At 46.5% G+C, this 16,406-nt stretch overlaps 1 protein-coding gene across 2 annotated transcripts in view; it reads left to right on the top strand.

Annotated features, from left to right (window-relative positions):
• Positions 1-16,406, top strand: part of barr (non-SMC condensin I complex subunit H) — a 74,951-nt gene that overhangs the window by 16,414 nt on the left and 42,131 nt on the right. For both annotated transcript variants that reach the window (XM_075677171.1, XM_075677170.1), the window contains exon 8: positions 4,498-4,663. In XM_075677171.1, the coding sequence (XP_075533286.1) occupies positions 4,498-4,663 (166 nt within the window). The remainder of the gene's footprint in view (positions 1-4,497; positions 4,664-16,406) is intronic.

Below are 16,406 nucleotides of genomic sequence, written 5' to 3'. Positions count from 1 at the left end.
GATATTGTGGATTCAGACATTCTTGTGACTTTGTTTATTATGCTTTATATGCCTTTATTGTAAATTTCAGAGCAATCTATACTTTTCAAAATGCAGAAGACACTGTGAGCATGCACGATTACTACTAATTGCAATTATTTGGCTTGTCATGATGGCCAAATCGAAATGCGCCAAGCGTCTCAAGGCACTGGCTTGCCCGTGATAAATTAAAGGGGTTCTACGTCGCTTGTCGATGCATGTGTCCGGGGCGTAATGGTATCAGTATCGGACTTCTGTGCTAGAGGTCCGTGTGTTTGAGTCCTGCCGTTGCACAATTTTAATAAAGTTTATTTAACTATTTATTACATAGTACTTTGTTGAAAATGACGAGTTTACAGTCGCGAAGCTGTTTGAAGCCAGAAGGACGAAGTTCAGGCAAATCCATGTACTTCCCATAATTTCCATGCTGGGTCAACCGCTCCCATTGCAGCATCTGTACACACTAGCACCAGAGTTCTCTCTAGTAATTATTGTATGAAACTCTATGGCTGTGACAGTTCAGCGTCTTTATGACTTGTTTCAGAGTTATTGCATTGCAAGAAGGCACTGTGAGAGTGGAATTCATGCATTTAGTGTGTGATCATTTTTGAGCTCAATGTGGTCTGCACTGCTATGTGTGACTCATTTGATAAAACGGCCTTGTGGCTCTTAAGAGAACTGAGTTCTACCATATATGATGCAACATGCAGTTATTGGTTGCTCTGTGTAGGACTGCAGAGATTTTTGCTCTGAAGAGAACAAATTTGGTGGCGAAATATGTTTTTACGGGATATGCGGTACCTTAGCACCATTAGTTTGAGAAATATGTTGGAAGTAAAATGGCAACCATGTTTATCGCAAACTGAACGAGGGGCCTGCTGTGTTTCAAGAGCTATTGAAGAGAGCAGCAACAAAGTTTTGGAGGAAAAAGAGGAGAGCATTTTTTAGGCTTGCGCAAAGCCTCTAAAGACTATACAAAACAAAAAATAACGTAAAATGAAGAACTTTAATGGTTTTGACCTAGATATTAAGGCTGTCAACTAGTTATTGATGATGTTATGAAATTATTAAGAAACTTGTACTAGCTGGATGCATGTTTCTGGGAATGGTACTTATGTGTAGCTTGTCTCTGACCTTGTGTGGGATACGCTGAGGTAGGTGCCTCTCATCCTCGACTTGGCAGCCCAGGTCTTGGAGCAGGGCTTTTCCCGTCTTTGTCAGCTTTAGTCTCTCCAGTTGGTTGACGTGCGCTTCCACCAGCTCTTCCCATGTATGACAAGGAAAAGAGACAGGCGAGAATACAAGCGCTCAAGCACATACTCCAACGCACCAACAGCAAAGAAGAAAATGTGAGATACACGGACGCAGCTGTGTACAGAACAAACGACCGATTTACAATCAGTGTGGTCGACGAGAAGAGCGAACAATTTACAGCCACATCCATATGTGCCAAGGACGCAAGCACAGCGGAAGAACTGGGCATAGCCCTGGCCATTGCAACGTGCAAGAAGACCCTGGTTACCGTGGTGACGGACTCGCAAGAAGATACAGAAGGTATGTGCAGGGTGTCTACCAACCGGGAAAACCGGGAATTCTCAGGGATTTTTAATAGTCTGGAAATACTCAGGGAATTTGTGCTTCTATCAGGGAAAATTAGCTGTGATTTTATTGAAAGGGAACGAAAGTTATGGTAATGCTGGCTCGAGTAACAAAGAGGAGTCGTAACGAATCTATTTTGATGCCGTGTCATTGGCTGGAGGAGTTGCCAGTGTACAGTCATTGACCGGCTTTCCGGATGCCCGATAATTCGGACAGTTTCGCGGCACCACCACGTACCTTATAAAGTCAATGTATAAAAACGGCTAAAATTTTGGACACAAGGACCCTTTGCCGTCAGATTTTCCGGTCTTCTTGCCGTGACCGCATCTCCGAAATGACAATAATCAAACAAAGCCACCACCGCCGCCATTTTGATTACCCCACCGCCTCTAATGGCGCTCTCTACACAGATACTCTTGCAGCCGTAGCCACCACCGCGGCAGTGCTAAGCTGCTTAGGCGTTTGCTGTTAAACTTATTGCCATTTGGTGCCGTATTTTTCATCGAAAGAATTCGCCACTGTCAGCAATGCGACTCCGCATTTGTGATCCTGGCTATTAGCTTCGAAGCTCGGAAAGCACGGCACGTTGCATAAGGCAGGTTCTTGAAAGTTATCTTCGCCGTGGTACAGTATTGTTACGTAGTGAAGCATGCGCAAAAGTATTGCGGTGAAGCATTACAAGAGTGGGAAGAGGCAATTGTCACGGGACGCAGTATATATTCCTTAATTATACACGTGTACGCTCGCCATCTCCTGTCACAGTATGAGCGCCGATATGCCTAATAAGGGTACTGGCAGGCCTTAAGAGCTTTTTCGGACGTGTCTGTGGCGATTTGAGCCTTTAAGGGCAGTAAAAGACATGCATTCATTTTATCTAACTGCCCGATTTTTCGGATGTTTTCGCAGTCCCTAGGGAGTACTAAAAACCGTACGTTGACTGTACAACTGACCAAGAGGATGGTTCAGATGGTTCGTGGAGCGAACGTGCGTCGGAAGGAGGACGAGAACAGAAATGACCTACGCATTGATGAATAAATGGGAAAGGAAGCGTGCCACCGCTTCGTTAAAGGAGCTTGATCTAAAGAAAAGGTATTGGCTGATGCCGAGATGCAGGTGTCCCTCATCCAAACCAAAATAAACTCTTTCAAGCAGTGAAACGCAACACTGAGGCGTTGTGCGCAGCCTAAGAGTATGTCTAGACAGTTTAGGGTGATTTAGCAGCTGTTGAGAGAGAATCTCACTTGTGACAAAGTTCGGACGTCATACAAATGAGCTTGTAATCAACTGATAGAAATAGCTCATATTCGAAAATGTTTACTTCTGTACGCACCTCCTTTTTATTCGTATTTGAGAACGCTCGACTCAATTAGCAATAGGTTTTACCATTTCTTTCGAAAGCATGTTATTTGCTGATTATTTCACTAGCCCCCCCCCCCCCCCCCCTTTTCTGTTTTTTTTTTTGGATAACATAGGCACTACTCCTTATAAAAAGTGGATTAAGTCATTTTTTTAAATATTTTAATATGCTTACTAGAGAGTGACAGCATCAGGCGACATGGTGTCAACCCGCCTAGACATAAAACAAAGTTCTGTGTCACTGAGGGAATTTTGTAAAGGCATTCAGGGAAAACCTGGAAAACTCGGGGAATTTGGAAATGTCAACTTGGTAGACACCCTGTATGTGAACAGGAGGATCGGAAAGGCAGCACTTCAGGTCTTGAACAACACCGAGATAGAAGCAGCACAAATCCTCTGGACGCCGGGACATGAATCTCTCGCGGGGAACCAGGCGGCGCACGCCGCGGCTCGAGATCATGCATGCTGAGCCATCTCCGACACAGAGAGAACACGGACCAACGACTGTAATGAGGATGATGAGCGGATATCCAAGAAGTAGTCGGATATCTTGGTGCACTACAGGAAGCAAAGGCATCACTAGCTGCCCATGCTTAAGACGATGAGTAGGGAACAAGCGATAACCTGGAGAAGACTCCAGGCTGGAACCTACCCGCATGGAACACTGCAGCTCGCCATGTATCCGGGCACCTATGGACGAGACTGCAAGTTCTGCCCGCCGGAGACGCCCAACACCTTGCGCCATATGTTGCTGGGGTGCAGGGATAACCAAGAAGTACCACCATCATCATCACCACCAGGTGATAACATGCAGGAAGAAGCGGATTCAGAGGAAGAATCGGAAGACCAGTGGGAGGCTCTGCTGGTGAACATGATAGGGCGGCAGCAGCGAGCCATGGCTACCTGGACTGAGGAGGCCACCCACCTTTGGGCTCAAGAAGCCTGGTCTAGCAGTAAAGTTTATTTCCCTCTTCTGTACTAGCTGGAGCTGTCAGAAATGTGCCCACTTTTTTTTTTTACATCAATGCTGCAATTGTTTTTCTGTGTGTGATGTTTTTGTAGGTTTCCTGCAATTGAGTTGCCTTTCTGTATGGTTACAAAATAGGCTTGTACCTACATGGTGTATCATAAATGATACGGTCAACTTTCATTTGCTGCCGTGCAGTTCTTTCGGAAACTACAATTTTTGTAGTATATTTTACCTAAGCAAGAGCTTGTACAACTTTTCCACAAAAAAAAAAAAAAAAATGTATATACATGCAGTAAAGGGTTAACACTAGTGTACTCTGTGGCTATCACTCAGTTGTGTATATGTATGTGCATGCAAGCTTACAAGCATGTACACACATGCACCATGTCTTCCATGTGCCTCAGTCAGTCTGGCAGTTGATACATGAAGCTGTGTAAATGCCTACTAAAATGCTATCTGCTTTAAGACATCAGGCCTACTGAGCAGGATTGCAAAGGTACCTGCACTCTGATAGTCTTTTTCTTGTGCATTTTGTTCTTTTTTTTAAAAACTAGATTGACCCACTCCAGGAGCTTATCCGAGTTAACAGCACATGTGGAACATCAGACTGCTTTGTCATGAATCACATTTATTCATTCAGCGACAGAGGGGAGCTTATGTTCCTAGATGCATCAAGAAAACTTGAAAGCATCAAAGATACTCGCAGCAAGGCACCAATAGGTATGTTTTTTAAATATACTTGTTTTTGTCTTTCAGGTGTAGTACTATTTGGTCAGTGCAGTAAAATAGTTTGTCATCAATGAACATAACCACAATTCATTCGAATAGCTGCAAAACCTAGTGGATGAGATCTTTGTTGGTACGGCTAGGAGCGCACTGGCTTTTCTGCAAAATATTTTGTCTTTGCTCGCAAGGTTGAAAGTTCAAACTTTGTGGTCTTCTCTTCCATATCCAAATTAGGGGCTCAAGTGCCTCCATATACCTGATGGCAGCTGAGCATGGTTTTAAGTAGCACTAACTTGACAAAACACAAGAACGAAGAAGGGAGACGCATACCAGGCGCTACAACTTTCAACTGAAGTTTAATGGAAGAAAACAAGAAGCTTTAGTACACAAAAAAATGGGACCAGCAGAAAGCAAGCAGTGATACATACGTTATGATTATCACATTATCATTTTATGATGGCAGCTGAGCAAAAGTAGTGCGAGGGGGAACTTTTGGCAATATATCTTGTAAAGGATATGGGCTAACTAGGTATGGACAATCTAAGGTCTAAGGTGAGGCATAGCTTGTGTCTTTTCCGCCATGCATACAGAGGTGCCACCGGAGGTTTGACTACCTGAAGAGATGTGTATAGACGACTCCAGCACTTGAGAAGTGGGAAAACATTCCAGAAGAATGTACACTGAGATGAGGAAAGGTACAGCATGAGCGTTATGTTGTATCTCATTATCAACAGATGTTCTGTGTAAAATCATATGCGACAGCACTCATGTTGTGCCTTTTCTTGTCTTAGTCTAGCGTTTTGCTTTGTTTGCTTGCTTTCTAAGGTGAACCAACTTGTAGACGAACATTGCATACTTTTCCAGCACTTACCGTATTTGCACGATTCTACCGCGCCACCGATTGTGATGCGCACTTACATTGCCACCCAAATGTTCCAAAAGATAACTTTGTGCAGATTCTACCATGCACATCAAGTAACGAAACCTGAGTCGATGCGCACCGTATTGAAACGAGTTTATCGAACATACAAAAGCGCGCAGACATGTAGCTAAATCTTAGCAGCTAGTTGCTATTGGAGTCCGACGACACCTCCTTTTCACTGTCTGCTGACCACAGAAATTCATCTTCAGTTCCATTTATTGCTTTAGAAATGCCACACTTCCGTAGGCTTGCACAACTGTTGTCTCCGGGAATGCATTTCAAGCACCATGGACCCACCTTGTGATGTCTCTGAGCGTCGCTTTCTTCAGACAATCCGTTTGATGGCATTGTGGCTAGCTGCCTTGCATTGAGCTTTTTTTCTTTTTTTTTTACTAAGAATCTGTTTCGTTTTTGATTTTAAGTAGAATTAGTTACGATTGTAACACTCATGCAAATTTGAATGCACCTTTTATTCAATAAAGGTGTGCAATAGTATCGTGCTGATACGGTAATCAATGAAGTGATTTATCAATTTGAGAGCAATATGAACACTAGGCGCATTTATGCCATTGGCACCGCCTCCATTAGGTTGCCCTGGTATCGATGGTACATCCACGGCCCATGCGTGAAGGTTTAGAAGGTCTCCAGAGATGTGCAGATTGTTTGGCTACAAGAATGACAAAGTGAAGGGAACACACCATCACGCTCCACTCAATCGGCTTTGCCAGAGCAGAAGGCAGCATTCTGGCTTCTGCTGCTGGCATGAGCATTGTGCATACACGCAGTAATGTTCCTGCTGAGGAGCATGTTCATATCACACCATGGTGCATGCACTGATCAAAGCAGAACGGCATTGATTTGAAGCGTCGGTAATGCCACTGCTAGTGTTCTTTACTGCACGAGCATCATGACACACATGATTTCTTCCAGTGTTCTGTCCCTGCTGTGCAGCAGAAGTGGTCTCACCATGCTGCATTGCACCACTAAAAAAACAAAAAAAAGACTATTTTGTGATCTAAATGCCATTCTAATGCTGAAACTGCACTTTCCCTGTGATCGCTCAGGAACTATGATCCAGTCATCACGCATGGCCTAAAACTGTGCACGAACTGGAGACGGGTGTGCTAAGAGTCTCTAGATAAATAAATAAATAAATACCACTGTTTGATGCTGAAACATCTCCACGCATGGGGACAAAGTAACCATCTTCTCATGTTTGTTATGGTAAAAACCACTTTTCCTTGCCTAAACACAAATGTGAAGATGTAATGCAATAGGATAGGTTGGCATGTTGATGCTGTATCATGGTTTTTCTTATCGTGAGGTATTCGAAATACTTTTCACAGGTGCTTGTCTTAGTATGTGACAACACAGCAGTCTATATAAAATTAGTGTCAATTTTCTTGAAAGTTCACAGCATGAACATTATTAAGCTACTTGCATACACTTGTGCATGCACTTCGCTGCATATCCAGGATTAATACATCACATAAATGCTTCTTGGTTAATTTTGAAGAAGATTGAAGGCAATGTGCAATATAATTGACTCAATTTTGCCACGTGTAACTCGCAACCACCAGGCGCGTAGCCAGGAATTTTTTTTTAAGAGGGGTGGGGGGAGCTAAGGTTCCTTTATTTTCTGTTAAGTTTTCCATGCTTGGTGCATAATAATACAACTATGGAACCACCAAGCACAGTTAAGAGCACAGGGGTTTTATTTGTGCATCCCTTCACTTAATCTACTCCATCATTTTTAACTTCTCTTCCTCATCTCTTAAGCTGCACCCCACTGCTCGCTCATGTCTAAAGCCAACGACGCGCCAGAAGTTTGCCACAAATGCCTCCCTCCCCCCCCTCCTGCGGACAAGTGGCTGTGGTCACTTGAAGAGGTGGTCAGACGGAGGTTTTGATAATGGGAGCTGGTTTGATTCTTGCAATAGCAACTGTGTCTTCATGGCCATTGTGCAAGATTATGAAATGGTGTTCAGAACGTTTGATGCGGAAGGACCGTCATAGCGGGGCTGAAGAGGGCGATGAGGTATGTCAACACAGACAGACATGTGAGGATGTCTGCAGGTTTGAGGGTATGAAAATGTCGTGCTTATTCGTGTGAGCAGATGTTGGCGATGGACTCAAGCTGTGCATGAAAATGCGTAGATGCTGGACGAAAGAAGATGGATCCGAAACATTCGGTGTAGATACAGGATTGACGAGGTCACCGGGCAAACAGAGGGTGAAGCCATAGACCATCTCAGCTACAGCAAAGGCAATTTCTGTTTGGAGTGTTGACCAAAGGCCAAGCAGCACGATTGGAAGGTGCAATACTCAATCCTCCTCGTGAGGCTGAGCAGCGAGTGCAGTTTTCAAGTGTTGATGTAGCCTCTCGACAGTGTAGTTGGATGCAGGATGGTAAGCAGTTGTGTGAATGTGCGCACAACCCAGAAGGGATGTTACAGATGTGAAAAGTGCCAACTCAAACTGTCTGCCTTGATGAGTGGTCACCGTTGATGGCATACCGAAACGGCTAATCCAGGTAGACCAAAAAGTATAACTGCCTCCTCCATTATGTCAGGCATTGGAGCTGCTTCAGCCCACCGTGTGTACCTATAAATACACATAAGCAAATACATATAACCACTGCATGGTGGCAAACGGCCAACAATGTCCAAATGAATGGTGTTGAAACGGGCGTCAGGAAGAGGAAATTTGCCCAATGGAGTCTTGGTGTGTCGTTGCACCTTGATACGTTGACACGCTGTACAAGTGCGGACCCAGTCTCGTATATCAGTGCATATACGCGGCCAAACTTAAGATTCGGTGATAAGGTGTTGTGTGGCACGTACGCCTAGATGGCAGATTGAGTGCAGTATATCAAAAACAGCACTGCAAAGAAGAGCGGGAACATAAATGCAGGTACTGTTAAATGAAATGTCACACCAGAGTGTGACGTGGTTGGGAAAGTTGACTCGCTCCAAGCGGAGGGATGTAGAAGATAAGAGTCGTGGAAGTTCATCATCTGATGCTTGAGCTGCCGTGAGCAAAAATAAGGAAAGGTGAATAGAACTTGCTGTGGCGTTGATGGTAATATGACTGAGAGCATCCTGTTAAGGCTGCTTTTTATGTAGCATATTCTGTCGTGAGTACAGCAATAAAGCAAGATGCCGGAGCTCTCTAGGAGTATGGGTGGCACTGCAGGAACGTAAAGCCGAAACAAGTGGTTTGTGGTCGGTAAGAATTATAGATGGTCACCCTTCAAGGAAGTACCTGAAATGCTTCACTGGGAGGCCGCGAGGAGCTCCCGTCCGAAAGTACTGTATCGGCGTTCACTGTTGCGTAACTTGTGGGAAAAGGAGATGGCGGCCCATGCATCATTAATTCACTGATGAAGAGTGGCTCCCACAGCTTTCAAAGAAGTGTCCACCATAAGGCTAGTGGGAGTGGTCTGTGAAGGGTGATGCAGGAGGGCGGCTTGCGCAAGTTCGGTCTTAACGGCGGTGAAAGCTTGATCAGTGGCCGTGTCCTAAGGAAGTGTGGTAGAGAAAGTTTTCAAAATGGAAAGGAGTGCTTCAAGAGGCTGCACCAACTTGGAGCATGCAGGGATGAAACGGCGTTAAAAATTGATGAGTCCGAGAAAACGTCGCAAGGCTACGTGTGGATTTTGGTGGCGGGTAGTCAATGATGGCCTGAACCTTCTCGGGCAGTGGAGTGATGCCATACTTGGTGATGTGGTGTCCGAGAACATCGACCTCCGGAACCTTAAACTCAAATTTGTCAACATAGATGACGAGATCATAATCACGAAGTCGAGTGAAATGTTGGCTATATGGGCTTTATGGGGGGGGGGGTCTCAGCATCGCTGCTGGCAACGAGATCATCTGTGTTGGCAAAACAAAACAATAAGCCTCTGGTGACTTCGTCTGTAAAATGTTGGAAGGTTTGAGCTGCATTGCACAAACTGAAAGGCATGTATAAATATTCAAAAAGAGGTAGTTATAGAAGTTTTTGGAATGTCGGTTGGCTCAACGGGGATCTGGTGATAAACTTTCACAAGATTGATTTTCAAGTATATTGTTGTGCCAGTTAAAAAGGCAATGCATTCCTGAATACAGTCGAATCTCATTACAACGGACCCTCATAATCCAACAAAAAAAAAGTCCGCTTTATCCTAAGTTCATAATATCCGAGACACATCATTTCCGAAACGTTCGTCGCAGTGTCTGAAAACTATATTGCAAAGAGTGAGCGACGAACGTCCAAAGTAGAAAACAAACACAAAAAGCACAGTTTCTCCCGAAAGGTGAAGCATCAATTCGATGGCAAATTAAGCAAGATAAGTGTGGCAGTAGCAGCGAGCGAATTGACCATTATGCTGTCTCTTGCTTCAACACAAACTAAACGTCGAAAGCACAGCTTTTACGAAGCTACTGGCACTGGGCGCACTTTGTCCACATCACAAATTGCTTTGAAGATGAGGCCCACGTGGGCTCCCACTTTGTTCATATTATTACGATATCATGGAGCGATGCTCAAGAGACGAGCCGCCGCGAGAGCGACGAAGAAGTTGGTCGGTGCCCTTGGCACGAGCGAGTGACAGCCTGGCTGCCTGGCTCCAGTGTAAATAGCATCTTTCGTCTGTGTCTTTCCACACGTAACATTTCTGGTGGAGGTCAGCGATCCCCGTCCTCACCACGGAACTCCGAAGTGGTCGGCACACCGAACTTGTCACCATGCCTCCCGGTGACGAGCCCGCCTCTGCAACGGCTTTGGCTTGTCCGACGGCTCCAATCGTCACGGTTGCCCCACACTGCGACCCAGGTGTGTTCTCTGGCCTGGAGGGACAGGATGTCGATGACTGGATCAAGCTGTATGAACACGCCAGGGCTAATAACAGGTGGGACCCAACGATTATGCTCGCCAATGTCATCTTTTATCTCAGCGGCACCCCACGCGTGCGGCACCAAACTCATGATTACGAAATAACCAGTTGGGACAGTTTCAAAGAAAAGCTACAGGAACTGTTCGGCGACCTCATTGGGCACAAGGCTGCCGCGAGAAAGGCTCTTGCATCTCGTGTTCAGTCATCTACAGAGCCATACGTTTCCTACATCCTCGACGTCTTGGCTCTATGCCGTAAAGCTGACGATAATATGTCCAAAGCAGATAAAGTGGCGCATGTGCTAAAAGGCATCACCGACGACGCTTTCAAGTTGCTTGTTTTCGGCAACGTCTCGACTATAGACGCCATTATAAAAAAATGCCGTCGCCTTGAACAGGCTAAGAGCTGCCGTATCTCACACCACATTGCGCAGCTACCCAACACTGCTGCTACGTCGACATGTGAGGGTCGACCGCGTCAGACCACCACCTGCGACGACGTCACCCGAATTGTTTGCCGCAAACTCGAGGCCGCCTGTTCGCCAGCCTTCTCCACGACGTCTCTCGATCCGCCAGCAACCACCATTGCGATAATTCAGGCTGTCGTCAGACAGGAATTTCAAAACATGGGTCTGAACACCGTGTGTTCCACGTCTCGACCCAGCGTTCCCCATTTATCTAGCGGTCCCCCTCGTCCCCGGCAGTCCTTTTCTGCCACATCTCGCCGCAACCCGTCCGAATGGCGTACCCATGATGACAGGCTGATCTGCTTCCACTGCTGTTGCATCGGCCACGTCACCCGTCACTGCCGAAACCAATGGCCACCACCTCCTCGGACTTACGCCGCCACTTATTCCCGCACCTTTGGACCTCCTGTACTCTATGCCACCCGCCATGAACCCACTACCGCTGATGCCCCTGCTCCGAACCTTCGCTACTGCCGCTCGCCCTCACCTCGATGCCACCAGTCTCGTTCGTCCCAACCCCGCTGCTTCTCTTCGCCGCCTATCGCCTCCCGGACCCAGCCAGAAAACTAGGCACTGCAGCTTCTGGAGGTGAAGCTGCGTTGTCGACCCTGCCCTCAAATCCTCTGCTCACGTTACCCACTAACCGAAACCTTCTTGACGTTGACATTGACGGCTATCCTGTCACGGCACTCATCGATAGAGGAGCACATCTTTCTATTATGAGTGCTGCCTTCTGACGATGACTGAACAAGCTCCTCACCCCAGCGTCGGCACGCGTTGTCCGCGTTGCTGATGGCGGTATTGTGCCTATCATCGGCATGTGTACGGCACGTGTCAGCATCGCCGGCTGCCACACTCCTGTCCTCTTCACCGTAATTGCTCATTGCCCCCACGACCTCATTAATGTAACACGTAACAATATCACAGATTGCTTTCAAGATACGACGGCTGCGCCATTAACAGCAGTGACCGCAGTAGAGCCCCCCCCCCGCTTTCCCTCACCTGCCCCCTGTGGCACGCGCGCGAAAGACAGGTGCGCTTCCCCCTCGCTTTCCTCCCTCCTTCAGGCACAAGATATTGAGCCGCGATCATCGCGGATCATCGTTGCCAGCCTGTGTCAACATGGCAAAAGTCCGTTTTATACGCCCGATTTTGACAAAAATTCCCGCTAATTTCGTCCACTGTAGCCAATAGTCCAATGTAATGTGGTATGTTAAAAGGGAACTTCATTGCGTTAATAAAATAGGCAGACCAAACTAAGGGTCAAATATGGTCAGCTATATCTGGTAGTCTGTTGTTTGCGGGTCCGTTGTAATGAGCGTATACTGTATTGGGTAGTGGGTATCGGTCGAGAACAGTGACCGCATTTAGTGCACAATAATGACCACAGGGCTGCCGGTCATTGTTCTTCTTAGGCACCATGTGTAGTGCTGATGACCACAAGCTGGATGATGGACGAATCATTTTTAGTTACAACATACGCTCGAATTCATTGCGGGCAACTCGAAGTTCATGAGGACCGAGTCAGCTGGGGCAGCAGTGGACAGGTGGGCCACTGGTAATAATAAAATGGGTTACAGTGTGTTTAGGGGTTTTATCCATCAGAGACTGTGTAGTGATCTCCAGAAACTAGTTGAGTAGAGCTGCATACAGCGAGGTAGGCAGTTTGATGAAAGTAAGGCTGAGAGCAGTAGCGTGCAACAGAAAATGCTGACAGACCCGTGATGTTATCCACCAGGCGACTGCGGCTCATGTCCACGAGCAGATGAAAATGGCCCAAGAAATCTGCCCCTCAGATGGCATAGCGGACGTCTGCTATCCAAAATAGCCATGGCACCCTTCTCTTAAGATTGAGATCGGGGGGTAAGAGACTTCTGTCCATAAGTTGTGATGATGGAAGAGTTGATAGCTTGTAGGAGGTTGACTTTGCGCGGAGACGGCGGTCAGCTTTGGACACAGGAATTATGTTGACCTCTGCACTAGTGTCTACCGCTGTTATTGACGACTGGCCTGAATGTTTCCTCTGTGCCACGAACAGGGTGACACACATTGACGAGCTGCGGTGCGAAAACGTCGGTGGTAGTACCTAGCACAGGCCCTGTGATGAAAAACTGCGTTCAGGTTGTTGAAACAACCGTTGCAGGGAAGGTGGCATGAGAGGCTGATGAGTTAGATAGGGTCGGTCATTGAAGTTGTGAGTGTTGTGCAATTCCTGACGCAAGTTGGCGACTTGAGATATGAGCTCATTTACTGTTTTCTGAAGGGAATCCACTTTAGGAAGTGGAGAGCTACGGACAGCATTTATGAGTGCCGGAGCAACGTCCATCATATCGTCAGCCATTCAGCATTTCCAACAAGGGCTTATGCTTAGCTGTGACGAGAGCCATGCCTACATTGGCTGGAAAACGTAGAAACAACTTATGTAATACGGCCGTGTCCAAGGAGTCTAGTTGGTCACCAATGAGGCATTGCAGGTGACTTAGAAACTTAGTTGGACGTCGGTCACCGAGCTCTTCAATGTTCAGGAGCTGCTGAATACGCCGATGCGCAGGCGGGACGAGATAGCGAAGAAGAGCCTCTTTGATTGCCGTACATGGTGTTTCCTGATATGGCTGGACAAGGATGTCGCATATCTTGGCCATGGCCATATTCCCAGTTCATATTTGCAAAACTCGGACATTACGTGATGACTACAGAGCTTGTTTTCAGCTTGTATGAGCCATAACGTGGGATCGGTGGGCCATAACTGCGGTAGCGTAATAGTAGCTGTAGCTCCTATAACACCCATAGAAGGTATCTGACCGGTTGCAGAGACAGTAGGAGGGGAGTTCAGGTCGTCTGGAGTCTGGGCTTGATCCATTGAAGATCACATTCGTAGTCTGGGTCACCAGTAACTGTGGAACCACCAAGCACAGTTAAGAGCACAGGGGTTTTAATTGTACGTCCCTTCACTTGATCTACTCTATTGTTTCTAACCTCTACTCCTCATCTTTGAAGCCGTACCCCACTACTTACTCATGTCTAAAACCAGCGACGCGCCTGAAGAACAAAAGTTTACCACACAGGCAGAAGCTTGATGTGGGCGAGTTGGTTTTGCATACTTGAAGAAAAGAGCGCTACGAAGACGCGGACTAAAAGAGGAACATGTACGACGGACAAGGCGCTACTTACAACTAAATGTATGTTTGAAGAAACAGGATTTTAAATAGATACAACCTAGAATGGCCCATCATGACATCACGACCTACCTATCTCATTAGAAATACTATCTCTTTTTTGGTAAGCGTCACTGAAGTGCAGGGCCGAGGGCACGTGCATTAGTTGCCCTTCAGTGACGCTTACCGAAAAAGAGATAGCTTTTCTAATGAGATAGGGAGGTCGTGATGTCACGATGGGCCATTCTAGATTGTATCTATTTAAAATCCTGTTTCTTCAAAAATGCATTTAGTTGGAAGTGTAGCGCCTTGTCCTTCGTACACGTTCCTCTTTTAGTCCGCGTCTTCGTAGCGCTCTTTTCTTCAAGTTTACCACACAACAATTACCTTCAACAGGCCCTTGGTCTGCCTGAAGGCGTTGTACCATTTTCTACTTGTCTGGGGCGGGCATCTGAAGGATATACGCCTTTGCTCATAGGCGACATGCTAGGCATAAAAGGGATCAGGGTGCCAGCTGGAAGAATTTTGGTGTGGGGGGGGACTTACGTTCCGTAAACTCCCTCCCTCGACTTGGCCACTGGCGACCGCATATAACCCGCACTCCCAATTACAACAGCCCGGAAATAAGAAAAAGAAAGTGTGCATATAACCTGCTTAAAAAAACTGTATACAGCAACGCTCAAATCTTTGCAAAAACAGTCTCCATTTGTGTATGCACGACTCGGCCACGTCAAATCTTCATCCAGCAGGCTCTGTTGTCCCTTCTTTGGTGATGCTGATAAAGCTGGATTCAGACGATGGACGTGATCGGGGACGAATAAGTCGCGTAACATGTGACACTTTGCAGCTAGCACTCGCATGACTGAATATGACAGCATGGATGGATCATAGGCAGTGATGACAAAGCAAATGTGACTGTGCCGAAAATTCCAACGGTGATGTGTCTCCACTGCATCGCGAAGCACTTCTCCACCGCATTCCAAAGCACTTCGTGCAAACCGAGGGAGTGCCGCAGGAAAGGGTGATGTACAAGTTTGACGGCGCTCCGTGTGTTATTTGCTAACAAATAAACACAAAATGCCGACCCATATAGAGAAGGAGAATGGGTGTCCATGAAGGAAAGGAGAAGGGAATTTCAACACGCAGGGGTGGGGCGAGGATGGGGTTCCCTAGGAGATCATAAAACTTTCAGTAGTGGAGAACCTTGCCTTAAGGTGTGGCTTCACGGTAGCGCCCCTGTGAAGCCACGCCTCAAGGCAAAATTCGCGTATAACCTGCACCCCGACTTTATTGTCACATATGTTTAAGTTTTGGTGGTGTGGGTTATATGTGGAAAAATATGGTATGAAGATTGTCAAGGGTTACATAACGCACACATGCACGCTCACACGGAGAGAGAGTGTGAAGTGGGAGGGTTAGGAGATACATTTAGCACAGAGGTAACAATCCTGAAAGGCAGGACAGCATTGCTTAGCTTGAGCTTGTGTTTGAGAATACTCTGATACATGACCTTGGAAGATATTACAAAGTGTTGAATTATTTTCAGGTGCTGCAACGAAAGAAATGAGGTCATGATTGCTGTGAACTAGTTTTGTTCTGGCACATGTGCACGCATGCTCACACGTGCATGCGTGGTTTCACACACAAATAATTTAATGGTTCGATTCCATGACAGATCACAATGTTCAGTTCCCCACTCCTGTAGGAATGAAGCTTTAGTGACACTGCTAATCATTGTCGTAGTCGTTGGGTCTAGCTAATTTTGAACTAGCCTCGAACCATGCTAAACATAGGGTCAGACCACACATGCACTTGCGAATGCACGCTGAGTAGTAGTCACTCCTGGCTAGAAGACTTGGCAGACATAGCTTCATAGTGAGTGATTGACAGCGCTTCAAAATGGGGAAGGTAAATGTGGCTACTATCTTTCAGTCAAACTAGTGCAGGACAATGCCGTTCCGAACCAGGTAGCACGGCTAGAATGGAGCGCATGAGCATGAGTGCACAATCCAGTCCTGTTGTGCACAAAGCAAACACTGCGCATATGCACTACAGTTGCATGTAGATATGGTCTGCTACAAAGCATAGATAACGCGACCACCCTGGGGTGTTGCAATGAGCTTGCTCACTGAGCGCACTGCGGTTTGCGGAGGACAACCGTGTTTGCCATGTCGTAGGCACCAAAAGTGTAAATAGTGGCGTCTGTGTGAACATCCAAGATCAAATTTGAACTGCACACCATGGTGATGTTCAGCAGACGGAGCATTGGGGGCACGTCCCGCTCTGCTGTAGCTTTCGCAATGTAAGGCATTGAAGGA

Source organism: Dermacentor variabilis, unplaced genomic scaffold (assembly GCF_050947875.1).
Source record: "Dermacentor variabilis isolate Ectoservices unplaced genomic scaffold, ASM5094787v1 scaffold_12, whole genome shotgun sequence".
Classification (NCBI taxonomy): domain Eukaryota; kingdom Metazoa; phylum Arthropoda; class Arachnida; order Ixodida; family Ixodidae; genus Dermacentor; species Dermacentor variabilis.
This window is presented reverse-complemented; position numbering and strand designations above follow the sequence as displayed.